This window comes from Natator depressus, chromosome 7 (genome assembly GCF_965152275.1).
Source record: "Natator depressus isolate rNatDep1 chromosome 7, rNatDep2.hap1, whole genome shotgun sequence".
NCBI classification, from domain to species: Eukaryota; Metazoa; Chordata; order Testudines; family Cheloniidae; genus Natator; species Natator depressus.
The window spans coordinates 91,554,000-91,567,521 of NC_134240.1; the positions used below are offsets into that span (position 1 = coordinate 91,554,000).

Here is a 13,522-nt window from a genome sequence, read left to right on the forward strand (position 1 = left end):
AAAGAGATCTTGGAGTCATTGTGGATAGTTGTTTGAAAACATCAACTCAGTGTGCAATGGCAGTCAAAAAAGCTATCCCTTTCCTAATGATTCCCAACATTGTTAGATAAGAAGACAGAAAATATCATATTTCCTCTATATAAATCCATGGTACGCCCACATCTTGAATACTGCATGCTGATCTGGTCGTCCCATCTAAAAAAAATACACTGGAATCGAAAAAGGTGCAGAAAAGGGAAACGAAAATTATTAGGGCTATGGAACAGCTTCCATATGAGACAGATTAATAAGATGGGTTTCAGAGTAGCAGCCGTGTTGGTCTGTATTCGCAAAAAGAAAAGGAGTACTTGTGGCACCTTAGAGACTAGCCAATTTATTTGAGCATAAGCTTTCGTGAGCTACAGCTCACTTCATCAGATGAAGTGAGCTGTAGCTCTCGAAAGCTTATGCTCAAATAAATTGGTTAGTCTCTAAGGTGCCACAAGTACTCCTTTTATTAATAAGATGGGGACTCTTCAGCTTGGAAAAGAGATGACGGGGGGGGATATGATAGAGATCTATAAAATCATGATGGGTGTGAAGAAAGTAAATAAGGAAGTGTTATTTATTCTTCTTGTAACACACGAACTAGGGGTCAGCAAATGAAATTAATAGGCAGTAGGTTTAAAACAAACAAAAGGAAGTATTTCTTTACACAACGCACAAATCAACCTGTGGAACTCTTTGCCAGAGGATATTGTGAAGGCCAAGACTATAACAAGGTTAAAAAAAGAACTAGATAAGTTCATGGAGGATAGATCCATCAATAGCTATTTGCCAGGATGGGCAGGGATGCAAAACCATGCTCTGAAGTGTCCCTAGCCTCTGTTTGCCAGAAGCTGGGAATGGGCAACAGGGCATGGATCACCTGATGATTACCTGTTCTGTTCATTCCCTCTGAAGTACCTGGCATTGGCCACTGTCAGAAGACAGGATACTGAGCTAGATGGACCATTGGTCTGATCTAGTATGGCCTTTCTTATGTTCATATGTTCACAGTTATCCTCACTGATAAAATTAAGGCCACTTTAGTTGACAAAAGAAGTAATGAGCATTTTTTAGCATTGGATTGTTAAAGATTTAAAGCCATTGGAAGACAAATATGCATTCACAAGGGAAACCAGTACACAATGGCAAAATAAATATTGGTCTTACAGTATCTCTAAGTATATAGGTAACTACCTATTTTTCATATTTTAATGGCTTGATTTCTCTTTGGAAATTCAGAAAATCTGATTTTTTCAGAAAAGTTGTAGAATATTCATGGTGTAATAAAGTTAGAGCTGTTTTTGACAGAATGATGTAAACCTAAAATGTAGCATGTATTAAGAGAAGTTTGCTTAATCTTGTTTTCAGAGGTCTTGTCCCTTTGCACAATGCTTGTTCCTATGGTCACTATGAAGTAGCAGAACTGCTTGTTAAACACGGTGCGGTTGTAAATGTAGCTGATTTGTGGAAATTCACTCCCTTACATGAAGCTGCAGCAAAAGGAAAATACGAGATCTGCAAACTTCTATTGCAGGTACTCTACAGGTTGATAGAGAGGAGGTTAATTGATGGAAATAAGTGTGTCGTGTTTAATCCGAAGTGTCGGGTAGGGCTCTGTAAGAAATTGGATTTTCTTCTGGTCGGGTTTCCAGTCAATGGTTATTAAATTAAGAAATACGCTTTTAAGGGTACACTGTCCTTCCTCTCACTATTGTGTGGACTTTTATTCTTTGGAATACATGATAGCTTTTCTCTACACAAGTTGAATGTGAATGGAAATAAATTACCAATGGGGTATATAAGCTATCTAAGAGCTACAAGTACTTATTCTGATTATTTCCATTTTTGACAATATTTAAAGTGAGATGAGTACTTAATATCTTCTGGGCCTTTTATATGCTACAGCATGGTGCTGACTCCACAAAGAAGAACAGAGATGGAAATACTGCTTTGGATCTAGTTAAAGATGGTGATACTGATATTCAAGACCTACTTAGAGGAGATGCAGCTTTGCTAGATGCTGCCAAGAAGGGTTGTTTGGCCCGAGTAAAGAAGCTTTGTTCACCTGACAATGTAAATTGTCGTGACACACAAGGAAGACATTCAACGCCACTACATTTAGCAGGTTAGTGCTGTTAAATACTAAACAATTAGTACATACTTAGATTTTACCTAATTATGTCAATGTACACACTACAACCTTGCTGCCACCGATGTAAGTGCCCCACTACACCGACATAATAACTTCATCTCCATGAGAGCTGTAGGGCTTATGTCTGTGTAGTTAGGGTGATGCAATGTCCATGTAGACACTGTGGGTTATTTACATCGGCTGTTGGGAATTTCACGGCTCCATGCTGGAGCCATGAAATCAACAAGATAGCTGCTCACAGCTTGGGCTGTCACCCTGGGGTGGGGTGGGGGGGCTCCAGCGAGACCCACTCAGAGTCCTGAGCTCTGGGTGCAGAGCTCCCCCACTGGGAGCCGGAGGTAACTGCCTTGCTCCCTGCAGGGAGTGGGGACAGCCAGGCTCACAGCAGGGAGCTCAGAGCCTTGGTGAGCAGCTAGACCCCCAGCCCCCCCCACTGCCCCTCTTTGGTCGGTGGAAGAGCTGCTGGTGAGGTGTAGTGTGGACGTGAGCCACCATAATTAATGTGATGGCCATAAATTGACCTAACACATAGCCTGACTTAAGTTTTTAGTGTAGATGTGCCCTAAGTTGACTTGGGCCTTGTCTTCAGTACCAAGTTTTGTCACCAAAAACTGCCTTTTGGTGACAAAACAGCAAGAGCGTACATACTACAATGGGACTTTTGTTGCGAAAAATGCCCAGGTTTGGCGACAAAAAACTTCCACCCCTACAAGAGACTTTTGTCTTTTCTCCTCCCTTTATTGTCGATGAAGAGCCAGTGTAGACACTCCTGATGGTTTTGTTCACAGAACTGTCTTCCACCAGTATCCCACAACGCCTGCCCTGATTGCTCTGCTCAATGTTTTGATCTCTGCTGCCTTGCAGGCTCGCACCCCTCCCCTTTCAAAGCTCGGGGAAGTATCTGTGTGCTGCTCCATTTGGGGAACAAAGAGAGCAAATAATTGGAATGCTCCCATTCTGCCGCTTCAGGAAGAGGGGGGCAGACTGATGTGCTTCTTTGCCATTCCTCAACATGGAGAGCTCACATAGCTACTCATGATGCTGCCCTCAGCTGCTGAGGGGGCTGTGGGAGAACTTGGAGAGAATCAGCTCTTCCTTCCCACAACACTGCACTGTGGGATACTTACCCACAGTGCATTGCTCACCCGTCGATGATGTTGTCCCCAATGTGGACATGATCTGTCGACAGAGGGAGCAAGTGTGAACACCCTTTGGCGATTTTTGTTTATGTCAACAGCCAAAAGTCGTCATAAGTTTTGTCAACTAAACTTGGTAGTGTAGACAAGCCCTTGGTTAGATTTATTAGAGAGGAAATGTACTTCTGTGACAGGATAATCCTGAAAGCCTAGGAGACTCTGAGAGATGTGAAGTGACCTACTCATCTCAATGTGATGGTCTCAACTGAATGAGAACACCTTATGGAGATGAATAAAGTGTTACAATAGCTCTGAGATGTATGAACTGCTCCATTCATGTCCTTGGATGTTCCCATTTCCCCCTCCCTTGACCCCCAGTGTTGGAGAGCCTTTGATATGCAGTGTCTTCTTGATACATGCTCCTGGTATGCCTGTTCTCAGCTTCTCACCCAGATGCTTGCAGGGAGAAGTCTTTGGCACCTCCCGCTCCCCCCTACTCCCCATCCCGACAAGGTCCCCCAGATCCCAGCTTTCATGAGGCAGCTAGAGAGAGAAATTCTGACACCCCAGAGGGGCTGATGCCCCCAGATCGCATAAAGGGTGGTAGGCAGAGGGACTCAGACACTCCTAGAAAGATAAGCCTCACCCCCTTATCCCGGCTCATATGAGGGGAGGCCAGACCCCCACGGATGGGCAGTGGCCTCCCTATTTCTGGCACATATGTGCAGGTAAGGAGGAAGACTCAGACCTCCAAGGAGAAATAGCCCTTCCAGATTATGGTGCACACATTGGGAAGCGAGAATGTGGGACTGGCAGGTGCCCTTGCTCCTCTTCCCCAGTCCCCTTGCCACTCATCTCCATGTCCCCCTTCCCAGGGTCCCTCCCCTCCCATCTACTGCAACTCCCAACCCTTCCCCCAGCCCCTTTCTCCTCCTTACCATCATCCATATTTATCTCCTTCCTCATAATTCCTCATCTACTCGCGGCAGCCCTAAGCCCCTTTCATTTGTATATCTAATCTTTTTTCAAAAAATACTTTAATTACATTCCCCCAAAATAAAAAAAATATACTGACAGGCAAATTTTAGCAACGTGTCTTGGAACATTTTCCACATTTCTGCCCTAGGGTGGGACTGGAACTAACACTGGCTGGGTAGGTGTTTTTCATTATTCTCAGGGGAATTGAAACTATAGGTTGCCATCAGTTAAGATAGTCACCATTTCTATACAGCCTGGTCGTGAGGAAATTTAGGCTGCTCTTTGCAAAGATAGTGAAAACTAGCTGCCCTCGGGGAAGATGGTGGCACTGTGTTCTGCCAAAGAAGCAGAGAAGAGCACTGTGAGGAGCAGGTGAATATGGGAGGGAAGACAGAGAAGACAAGAAGAGTAAGTTGGGAGAAGTATAAGGAAATAGAGGCAGGAAGGAGAATGTGAGGAACAGGAGACTGAGGAGATAGGGAGATCAAATATTAAGGGAGGAGATGGAAGACATAAGACTGTAGGTAGCACGGAGGAAGAATGTGAGTGGGACAGGAGGGAGAAGCAGGATAATGATGGGGAGAAGGACAGAGTGGCAGCTGGATAAGTGGAGTCTTCTCCAAGCAGCCAAAGGAGTGGTTGGCACTTTTGTCCCTTTAAAATTGACCTTTGAATCCAAAATGATCATACCCAATTTGGGGGTGGGAGATTAGTCTAACGGCTCAAAAATCAGTAGGCAAACAAAAATGCAATTTGTTTCTAAATTGTATTATATTTAAGCCAGTCTCATTATTTTTGAAAGCTTGTATTTGACAGTGTTTTTTCTGTCACCCTCCCTAAAGCCCCCACACAGCAATCTCCATTTGTCCTCTTCTCAATGACACAGCCCCTAAACTCTACAGGGTGAGGCAGAACTGTCAGGCAAACTCCTGATGTGCTAAGCTCCAAGCTTTCTTACTGAGCCAGCCTCTGCATCCGATAAACTTCTCATGGTTTACCTCAGGAGGATCTCCTGTGACAAGTCCATTGGCCCAAGACTGTTACAGGCTGCCATTCCAAGGGGCCATGGGGTGAATAGAATCATAGAATATCAGGGTTGGAAGAGACCTCAGGAGGTCATCTAGTCCAACCCCCTGCTCAAAGCAGGACCAATCTCCAACTAAATCATCCCAGCCAGGGCTTTGTCAAGCCTGACCTTAAAAATCTCTAAAGAAGGAGATTCCACCATCTCCCTAGGTAGCCCATTCCAGTGCTTCACCACTCTCCTAATGAAAAAGTTTTTCCTAATATCCAACCTAAGCCTCCCCCACTGCAACTTGAGATCATTACTCCTTGTTCTATCATCTGGTATCACTGAGAACAGTCTAGATCAGTGGTTCTTAACCTTTACTGCAGCCTGCACCCCTTGGTTCTCAAAATATGTTCTCGCACCACTTATAAAAAATCAAAATATGTTCTTCCACCCCTTATCAAAAATCGTTGAAGTAGGTCAGTTCTTTAAACCTAGATATATTTTTTGTTTGTATATTACAGTAATTATTAAAAAATGTCTAATGTTAATAAATACATAGGTTTGATGAAACAAAGTAGTTGTATTTACGTGCCTGTGTTTAATTTGTTTTTTCAATTATTTACCTTCTAAAAAAATCTGGCATGTCTCACACCCCCAGAAAGGGCATCTCGCACCCCCAGGGGGTGCGTGCACCCCAGGTTAAGAACCACTGGTCCAGATGCATCCTCTTTGGAACCCCCTTTCAGGTAGTTGAAAGCAGCTATCAAATCCCCCCTCATTCTTCTCTCCTGCAGACTAAAGAATCCCAGTTCCCTCAGCCTCTCCTCATAAATCATGTGCTCCAGCCTCCTAATCATTTTTGTTGCCCTCCTCTGGACTCTTTCCAATTTTTCCACATCCTCCTTGTAGTTTGGGGCCCAAAACTGGGCACAATACTCCAGATGAGGCCTCATCAATGTCGAATAGAGGGGAATGTTCACATCCCTCGATCTGCTGGCAATGCTCCTACTTATACAGCCCAAAATGCCATTAGCCCTCTTGACAACAAGGGCACACTGTTGACTCATATCCAGCTTCTCGTTCACTGTAATCCCTAGGTCCTTTTCTGCAGAACTGCTGCGTAGCCACTCCAGTCCCTAGTCTGTAGCAGTGCATAGGATTCTTCTATCCTAAGTGCAGTACTCTGCACTTGTCCTTGTTGAACCATCTCAGATTTCTTTTGGCCCAATCCTCTAATTTGTCTAGGTCCCTCTGTATCCTATCCCTACCCTCCAGCGTATCTACCACTCCTCCCAGTTTAGTGTCATCTATAAACTTGCTGAGGGTGCAATCCACGCCATCCTCCAGATCATTAATGAAGATATTGAACAAAACAGGGCTTGTGTGGATTTGCATGGGGATGTTACAGCTAATGCTTAAACATTCCTATTTTTAAAAAACTAGTAAGTTAATGCACAAATGTTATTAGATAGTTGTTTGTTATATGCAACGCAAAAGCAAGGTGTAAAAAAGTATGCTGCTTAACTATCTGTTGGTAAAGGAATAGAGGGTATTCTGTTAGGTAGCTTAACTTTTCTTTATCTCGCGTTTTTGGTTTGGTGTCAGGTATGTTATCTGTAGTAACCTGAACTATTAATCTGATCTTGTCAAATCTAGTGAGTTTTTAGTGAGACATACCAAATCAGGATTCTCACCTGTAATGACGAATTTCTGTCCTTATTGACAAGTACCCTCCCTGCTTACCTTGCCTCCCCAATTTCTCCTTAAAACCAGGCACCAGCAAGGAGAGACATAATGTAGCTGATACCCTTCCAGTACAGTGACTGTGCTAATTTGGGGCCACCAGAACTGGCAGATTGCAAGGGGTTGACAGCTCAGTGGGATTCAGCAGAAGAGGTGAAGGAAGGTGGAATAAAACTTGCTGGAGAACAGAGACAGAGAAGGGTGGGGCGAAAGTGGGCTGTTTTTGTCAGGAATGGAAGCAGAATTTTCTTGTCCATCAGAATTAAGATGCTTACCTGAAGTTTTCTGATTCTCCTTTTACCAAGAGTTATATTTCTAATGGAGTGAGCATTTAGATTTTCCAACATCAGTGCTGATTTGAAATCCATTAATTTTTATTTTGGAAAATCTTAATACTCAATGCCAAATGTCTAGGTGCAGACAGTTAACACCTTTATTTTCAAGTAAAGATGTTGAATTTGAGTATGAGCTTTCTTAAATATTTGAACTATTAAAAAAACATATAGTACTGGAGTACTCTTTGCAAATTGATTAAGTGACATTTATTGTGGAATTGAATACACAAGATTAATTTGTTCCATAGCTGTAGTAAATGATTTCACACTGCATATCACAATTTGGCGATTTATTTGCAGACCTTTTCCCCTCAGATGTGATTTAAAAATAAAAAAGTTGTATTTAATCGTAATTATTCTGGTGACGATTTTTCTCTTCCTCCCTTAACTGCCCATTAGCTGGTTACAACAATTTGGAGGTTGCAGAGTACCTGTTACAGCATGGAGCTGATGTGAATGCACAGGATAAAGGAGGGTTGATTCCTCTACATAATGCAGCATCTTATGGGGTAAGAATCTCTAACTTACTATCTTTTGGAACAATTTGAAACTTTTGTAAAAAGTTGTGATATGATGCTTTTATTGGCATTAATTATGTAGCCTGACAATCTCTAAAAAGCTTTTGTCATTGTGTTATAATATCACCTCATTTGGAATTAGTTAATTATAACTGCAGCTCAAATTCAACTGTCTTCACTTCTGCAATAGTTTTTAAATTTGTAAAATCACTGTTGGAAATTATGTTGAGAAAGCTCATTCAAAAACTATTGTAAAAACAAGCAGCCTAAAAGATGTCCTGTAAAACGGCTTTTCACATGTGCATACTAGTAGAATTTCACTAGTAAAGGTTTCACTTACAGTTCTGTGGGTGATCTGGTGAGATTTCAGACATCTGTGAACCCAAAGCAGGAAATAAGGCCCTTCTGTGTTTGGATGCAGCCTGGACTGCTTTCAGATTCAGGGATTTGAATTCAAGCCCCCTCTGGCACTTCTTCAATTTAAAGGAGTTTGTATTTGGTATTCTGGTTTGATCTATTTCAGTTTTATGGAAAAAAATGACTTAATTATACACAGGTACATTATAGTTCAGAATAGTCTCTTCTGTTTTGTTAGTGTTTATTTCTGACCTTATTGTAATTTAGATCAATTCTAGGAAAATCCAGAATGAGTTACAAAAAGGGTTGTTTAATAATTCTGAGAGTTTCAGTATATTAAACTACCATCTCGGAATATAACAGGATATTTTATTTTCCAGCACGTAGATGTAGCAGCTTTACTTATAAAGTATAATGCGTGTGTGAATGCTACGGACAAATGGGCTTTCACACCTTTGCATGAAGCAGCCCAGAAAGGAAGGACACAGCTTTGTGCCTTGTTATTGGCACATGGAGCTGATCCTACTCTGAAAAATCAGGAAGGACAAACACCATTAGACCTGGTCACCGTAAGTGATGGGATCTTTTGAGAAATCTGTGCTTAGCTGCAGCTAGTGGTTGCTCACCTGGTTTATATAAGATGCTTTTAGTCATTTTTATTCAAAGTACAAATTTGGAGTTAGTGCACAATTTATAAACTCCGGTTTCTTGGGTGTTTATGCAAGCCAGTACACCCGCATACATCTTCTTTCTCTGTTCTCTTGTGCAAAGTTGCTGCAAAGTTCTTCTGACTGCCTGATGGAGAAAGAAAACAAACACTGTTCCAGAATTGACATTTATCTATTTTTAATTTTACTATGGGTACTTGATCTACCTATTTTACTGGCTAATATATTTTACCACAAAAAACTGCATTAGAGGTGAAATTTAGTCTAACTTTATTAAAACCTTCTCATTTTATAAAACTTAAGCAGGCTGTTTAAGGTTTTGTTTTAGATTATTATAATACAATCAAAAGCTTCACATTTTCAAAGTAATGCTGAATGGATCGTCTTGCTTCAAATTGGGATTTCTTGTTTTTAAAGTAAACTAGTAATGAGTTTTGTTTGACCTTGTGTTTATCCGGAAAAAAGTTTCAAATATCAAAACATTCATGTATTGTTTAGAACAAGTTTTTTTAAAATCTTGTTTAAGTGAAAGATTGCTTTTTAGTTGGTTGAAATGTTTGCATTACTTACACATTTATTCGCTATGGCTTTGGGCTTAAATTTTCTCAAGCATTTAATTACCTTTATTCCAGAAAATAACTTTGCATGGAAGGCTTCCTCCATTTTAATAAACTGTCTTTTGATATTTAGGCAGATGATGTTAACACGCTGTTGACAGCTGCTATGCCTCCTTCTGCGTTGCCATCTTGTTACAAACCTCAGGTTATAAATGTATCTCAAACCACCGGATCTACTGCTGATTGCCTGTCTTCCGTTCCATCCAGCCCATCCAGTCTGTCTGCTGCCAGTAGCCTTGACAACTTATCTGGTAGCTTTTCTGAACTCCCTTCAGTTGTTGGTACAAACAGTGCAGAGGGAGCAACTGTCCTAGAGAAAAAGGAAGGTGAGGTTTTCTTTTGTTCTAATTGTAGATGTGAATTAATGACTCTTGAGCAGTTTATATAAATAAAGTTAAATAAAGCATGATTTTGTTGAATTTTTTTTTCTTTTTCAGTATTTTTATCTAATTTAGTGAGAGTTTTGTGGGTACTCTTCAGCTCTTACTAGAATTTTCAATTTATCCATTAACTACCTTTGCCTTCTGTTGTTATCTCTTTCCAACTGTGGCTTGATAAGGAACGGATAGCCAAAAGAACAAAAAAAAAAACTCTTGCACAGGGGTCTTCAGGTATTTTGTCCGGATAGACTCTTACTGATAAATCAGGTTTTAAATAGATCAAATAAATACTTATTGGAATGGTCTTATACGCAATGAAATGGTATCATAGGTTCTAAAGTATGTGCAAGACTGATGATTTATGGACAAGGTTGTTTTAATAACTTCTGTTCATTGCTTAAATATGCAGTACTAGTAGCTAAACACTTACTTGTTTTGGAAGCCAGGATCATGTATTTTTATAAGGAACCTAGTGTGTTCTAGGTGCCACCAGAAACAGTAATATATAATCTTATTAGTAACTTAAATATTTTTCTTAATGTTACTAAGTCTCTTAAAAATTCTTGCACTTCCCCTTATTGCAGAAGTGTAAGTATGGAATATACTGTGTTGTAGATAATATGAATGTGAAAGTAACTTATATATTCTTCTTTATATTCAGCTCCAGGTGTAGATTTTAGCATAAATCAGTTTGTGAGGAATCTTGGACTTGAACATCTGAGTGACGTATTTGAGAGAGAGCAAGTGAGTAGCTGTGTACAAATATTGGGTTAGAAAATTCTACCAGTGTGTTCCTTTTTTGAAGTGGGAGGAGTGATAGCGCTTGCAATTTAAGACCTACAGGTTAAGTTTTTGTTTCTGTTATGTTAGCACAGGTGATGAAGTCAATAGGAAGTGAATATCATGAAATTATGTGTAGTAATTACAAAGGTGTAGACTATTCTGTTAGCTTGGTAATATATCCTGAAAGCGAAATTTCCCAGTCAGGGAAATGATTCTTGCAGTACCACTGGTCTACCTTTTTAGGTAGGGTCATGCAAAGTGTTGAACAAAAAAATGGGGAAGATGACAGCAATTCTACTATGACTTGTAGCGTGTTTTATGCTATTCAAAAGCAAAATTTCATGCTAGGGAAGACAGTAGACGCAAAGCCAAGGATGAACTGTTACATTAAAACATTCAGAATGTGACTCTAGTCTAATTTTAATTTAATATACTTATAAAATATCTTCTCTTGTTTTATAGCTTGCTTCATAACTATGGCTTGTTTTAAAACTTCCCTAATTTGACTTCTGCTGCACAATATACAGGTCTCCAGGGGCTGCATATCTGCACACTACTCTGTTTTATAACCTAACTAAATTATCATAAATTTTATTTCCGAGGTTATAATTGATCCTTTCTAATGAAATATTTGTCATGAAATTTTTTTTTAAATGTATACAGCAATCTAAACAAATTATATTGTGCTTTGCTCTAGATAACACTGGATGTATTGGTTGAAATGGGCCACAAAGAGTTAAAGGAAATTGGTATCAATGCGTATGGACATAGGCATAAAATCATTAAAGGAGTTGAGAGATTGATCTCTGGACAGCAAGGTATATTTTTATTGAATTAATGAAGTGATACTGCTTTAATATAGAGTTCATTTTTATAAACTTTACCAGTTTTGTTCCAAATCATCTCTTGGTAGAAAGAGCTGATAATGCAGTTCTTTATACAACAAAATGTAAAATTGTGCTACACTGTCTTTCAATTTGAAGCTCGTGTGAGAAGCTTTCACTAGTGGTACAAATTATCATGAACACCAGCATTCAATTGTCTTTAATATTTGACTCCTTTATCATGGTCACTGTCCACGTTTACTTTCATTAGTTGGATTGTAGATTTAGAGAACTTTGATTGTAAGTGTTTTGGGACAGGGACCATTTCTTTGTTCTGTTTGTACAGCACCTAGCACAATGGCATTCTGGTCAGTGACTGGGGTTCTTATGTGCTACCACAATACAGATAGTAAAAAATAATTCACTTTTCAGAGTGACACAGGCTGTCCCCTTTTTCCCAAAAAGATAATTGAAGTTCTTAAATATTTTTCTTTTAAAAAATAGTTGGTGTCTTTCCAGTGGAGCTGAAATGAGCATAGCTGCTTTGTTTGACAACTTCAACTTGCATGGAGTTTTATGCTAAAATCTCTTTATTTTGCAGCATTGTTGATGACAGCACAATCATAGGAATAAAATGTTTGTTGGACTACAGCTGAAGAAAAAAATAAAGAGCACACTGTATTGATTCTGTCATATTGAAACATTGGCTACTATTGTCTCACTGCATTTCATAGAAATGGAATAAAATTAGTTAGAATTGGTAGGATTTTTTTCTCTAGACACCATCTGTGGATTCTCGCTCCCAAATCTGGACTCTAGTATAAAACAGGCAGAACTCCCCACACTCTAAAGGATTTTTTGGCCGTTAAGGGAAGCAGTAGTAGTCAAGGCCACGAGACAACCACTTCACCATGTTCAGGTATCTCCCTGGAGCTTCAGTAGCTGTCCCTTGAACAGTCAGTTGCTTCTTGATTGCTGTCAGTGAAGGTGTTCTGTGTGGGAGCTCTCTCTTCAGCGGCCAATCTGTTCCTGTGCCAGTGTAGTTTTACACTGCTGCAAGTATCCTTTTAGAAAGTGTCCTTGCTTTCCAATTGGCTCTCATCTGTTGTCTTTGAATTTGCAGTCAAACACTCTAGCCAAAGAACATCAAGTGGTCCCTGGAGCCCTGGTCTTGCAGTTTGCACAGGTTCTTTAGAAATTTTCAGCTCTTTTGTCTTGTCTTAAAAGGCCTTAGCATTGTCATCTCTAGATGTTCAACTCCTTACCTGAATATTTTAGAGCTTTGCCTTGAAGCCTCATTTGACTTGATGCTCAAGCTGTGGAGCTTTCCTCAGGTCTCTGTGCTTTGCCTCAGTGACCTGGTGCTTTAGCACATTTGCATCAGTGTTTTAGCTCCCTTCCCTGGAGATAGTAGTATTGTTTCATGGTTAACTAGAACTTTCTTCTGGAGCTTCATTTTGATGCCTTTCTTGTTAAGTCAAAATGTCTTGCCAGGTTCCAGCCACAAACCAGTCAGCATAGACTCCCAGCAGAGAGTTCCAGAGGGAAACTCCTAGTCAAGTGTTTGCTGACTGTTCAAACATCATGGGCTCCTGGCCAAAAGCATTGCTGGGAGGCCCAGTGTTGAGCTGCAGTCAGTTGTTGATGTACCTGCAGCTAGCTGCCCAGAGCAGTGATGAGGAACCCAGTATCTTGCTGCAGCTACCTGCTCATGTATCCTGGGCAGGCCACAGCATAAGAACTTCTGGTGCAGAGCACCTCTCTGGGTTCTTAAATCCAATAAATGATTGCCAGTTACTTGCCAACTCATTCAGAATTCTTGTCATTATCAGAAGTGATGGTGGTCTCCATATCAAGCTGCAGTTGTTTGTTGGTGTATTTGGAACTTTCAATGGAGATAGTCAGCATCGGACTTTGACTTCCTGGGTTTGGGGACTGCTTTAAAGTTCTCTTACTGCTCTGCAGCATAATCTGAGCTAGAAACACTTGCAG

At 40.3% G+C, this 13,522-nt stretch overlaps 1 protein-coding gene across 4 annotated transcripts in view; it reads left to right on the plus strand.

Annotated features, from left to right (window-relative positions):
* TNKS2 (tankyrase 2) overlaps positions 1-13,522 on the plus strand; it is a 299,288-nt gene that overhangs the window by 33,947 nt on the left and 251,819 nt on the right. For 3 of the 4 annotated variants that reach the window (XM_074959067.1, XM_074959064.1, XM_074959065.1), the window contains exons 15-21: positions 1,396-1,561; positions 1,933-2,152; positions 7,783-7,892; positions 8,639-8,827; positions 9,617-9,869; positions 10,585-10,667; positions 11,404-11,524. In XM_074959067.1, the coding sequence (XP_074815168.1) occupies positions 1,396-1,561; positions 1,933-2,152; positions 7,783-7,892; positions 8,639-8,827; positions 9,617-9,869; positions 10,585-10,667; positions 11,404-11,524 (1,142 nt within the window). The remainder of the gene's footprint in view (positions 1-1,395; positions 1,562-1,932; positions 2,153-7,782; positions 7,893-8,638; positions 8,828-9,616; positions 9,870-10,584; positions 10,668-11,403; positions 11,525-13,522) is intronic. The other variant, XM_074959066.1, reaches the window with a different exon arrangement.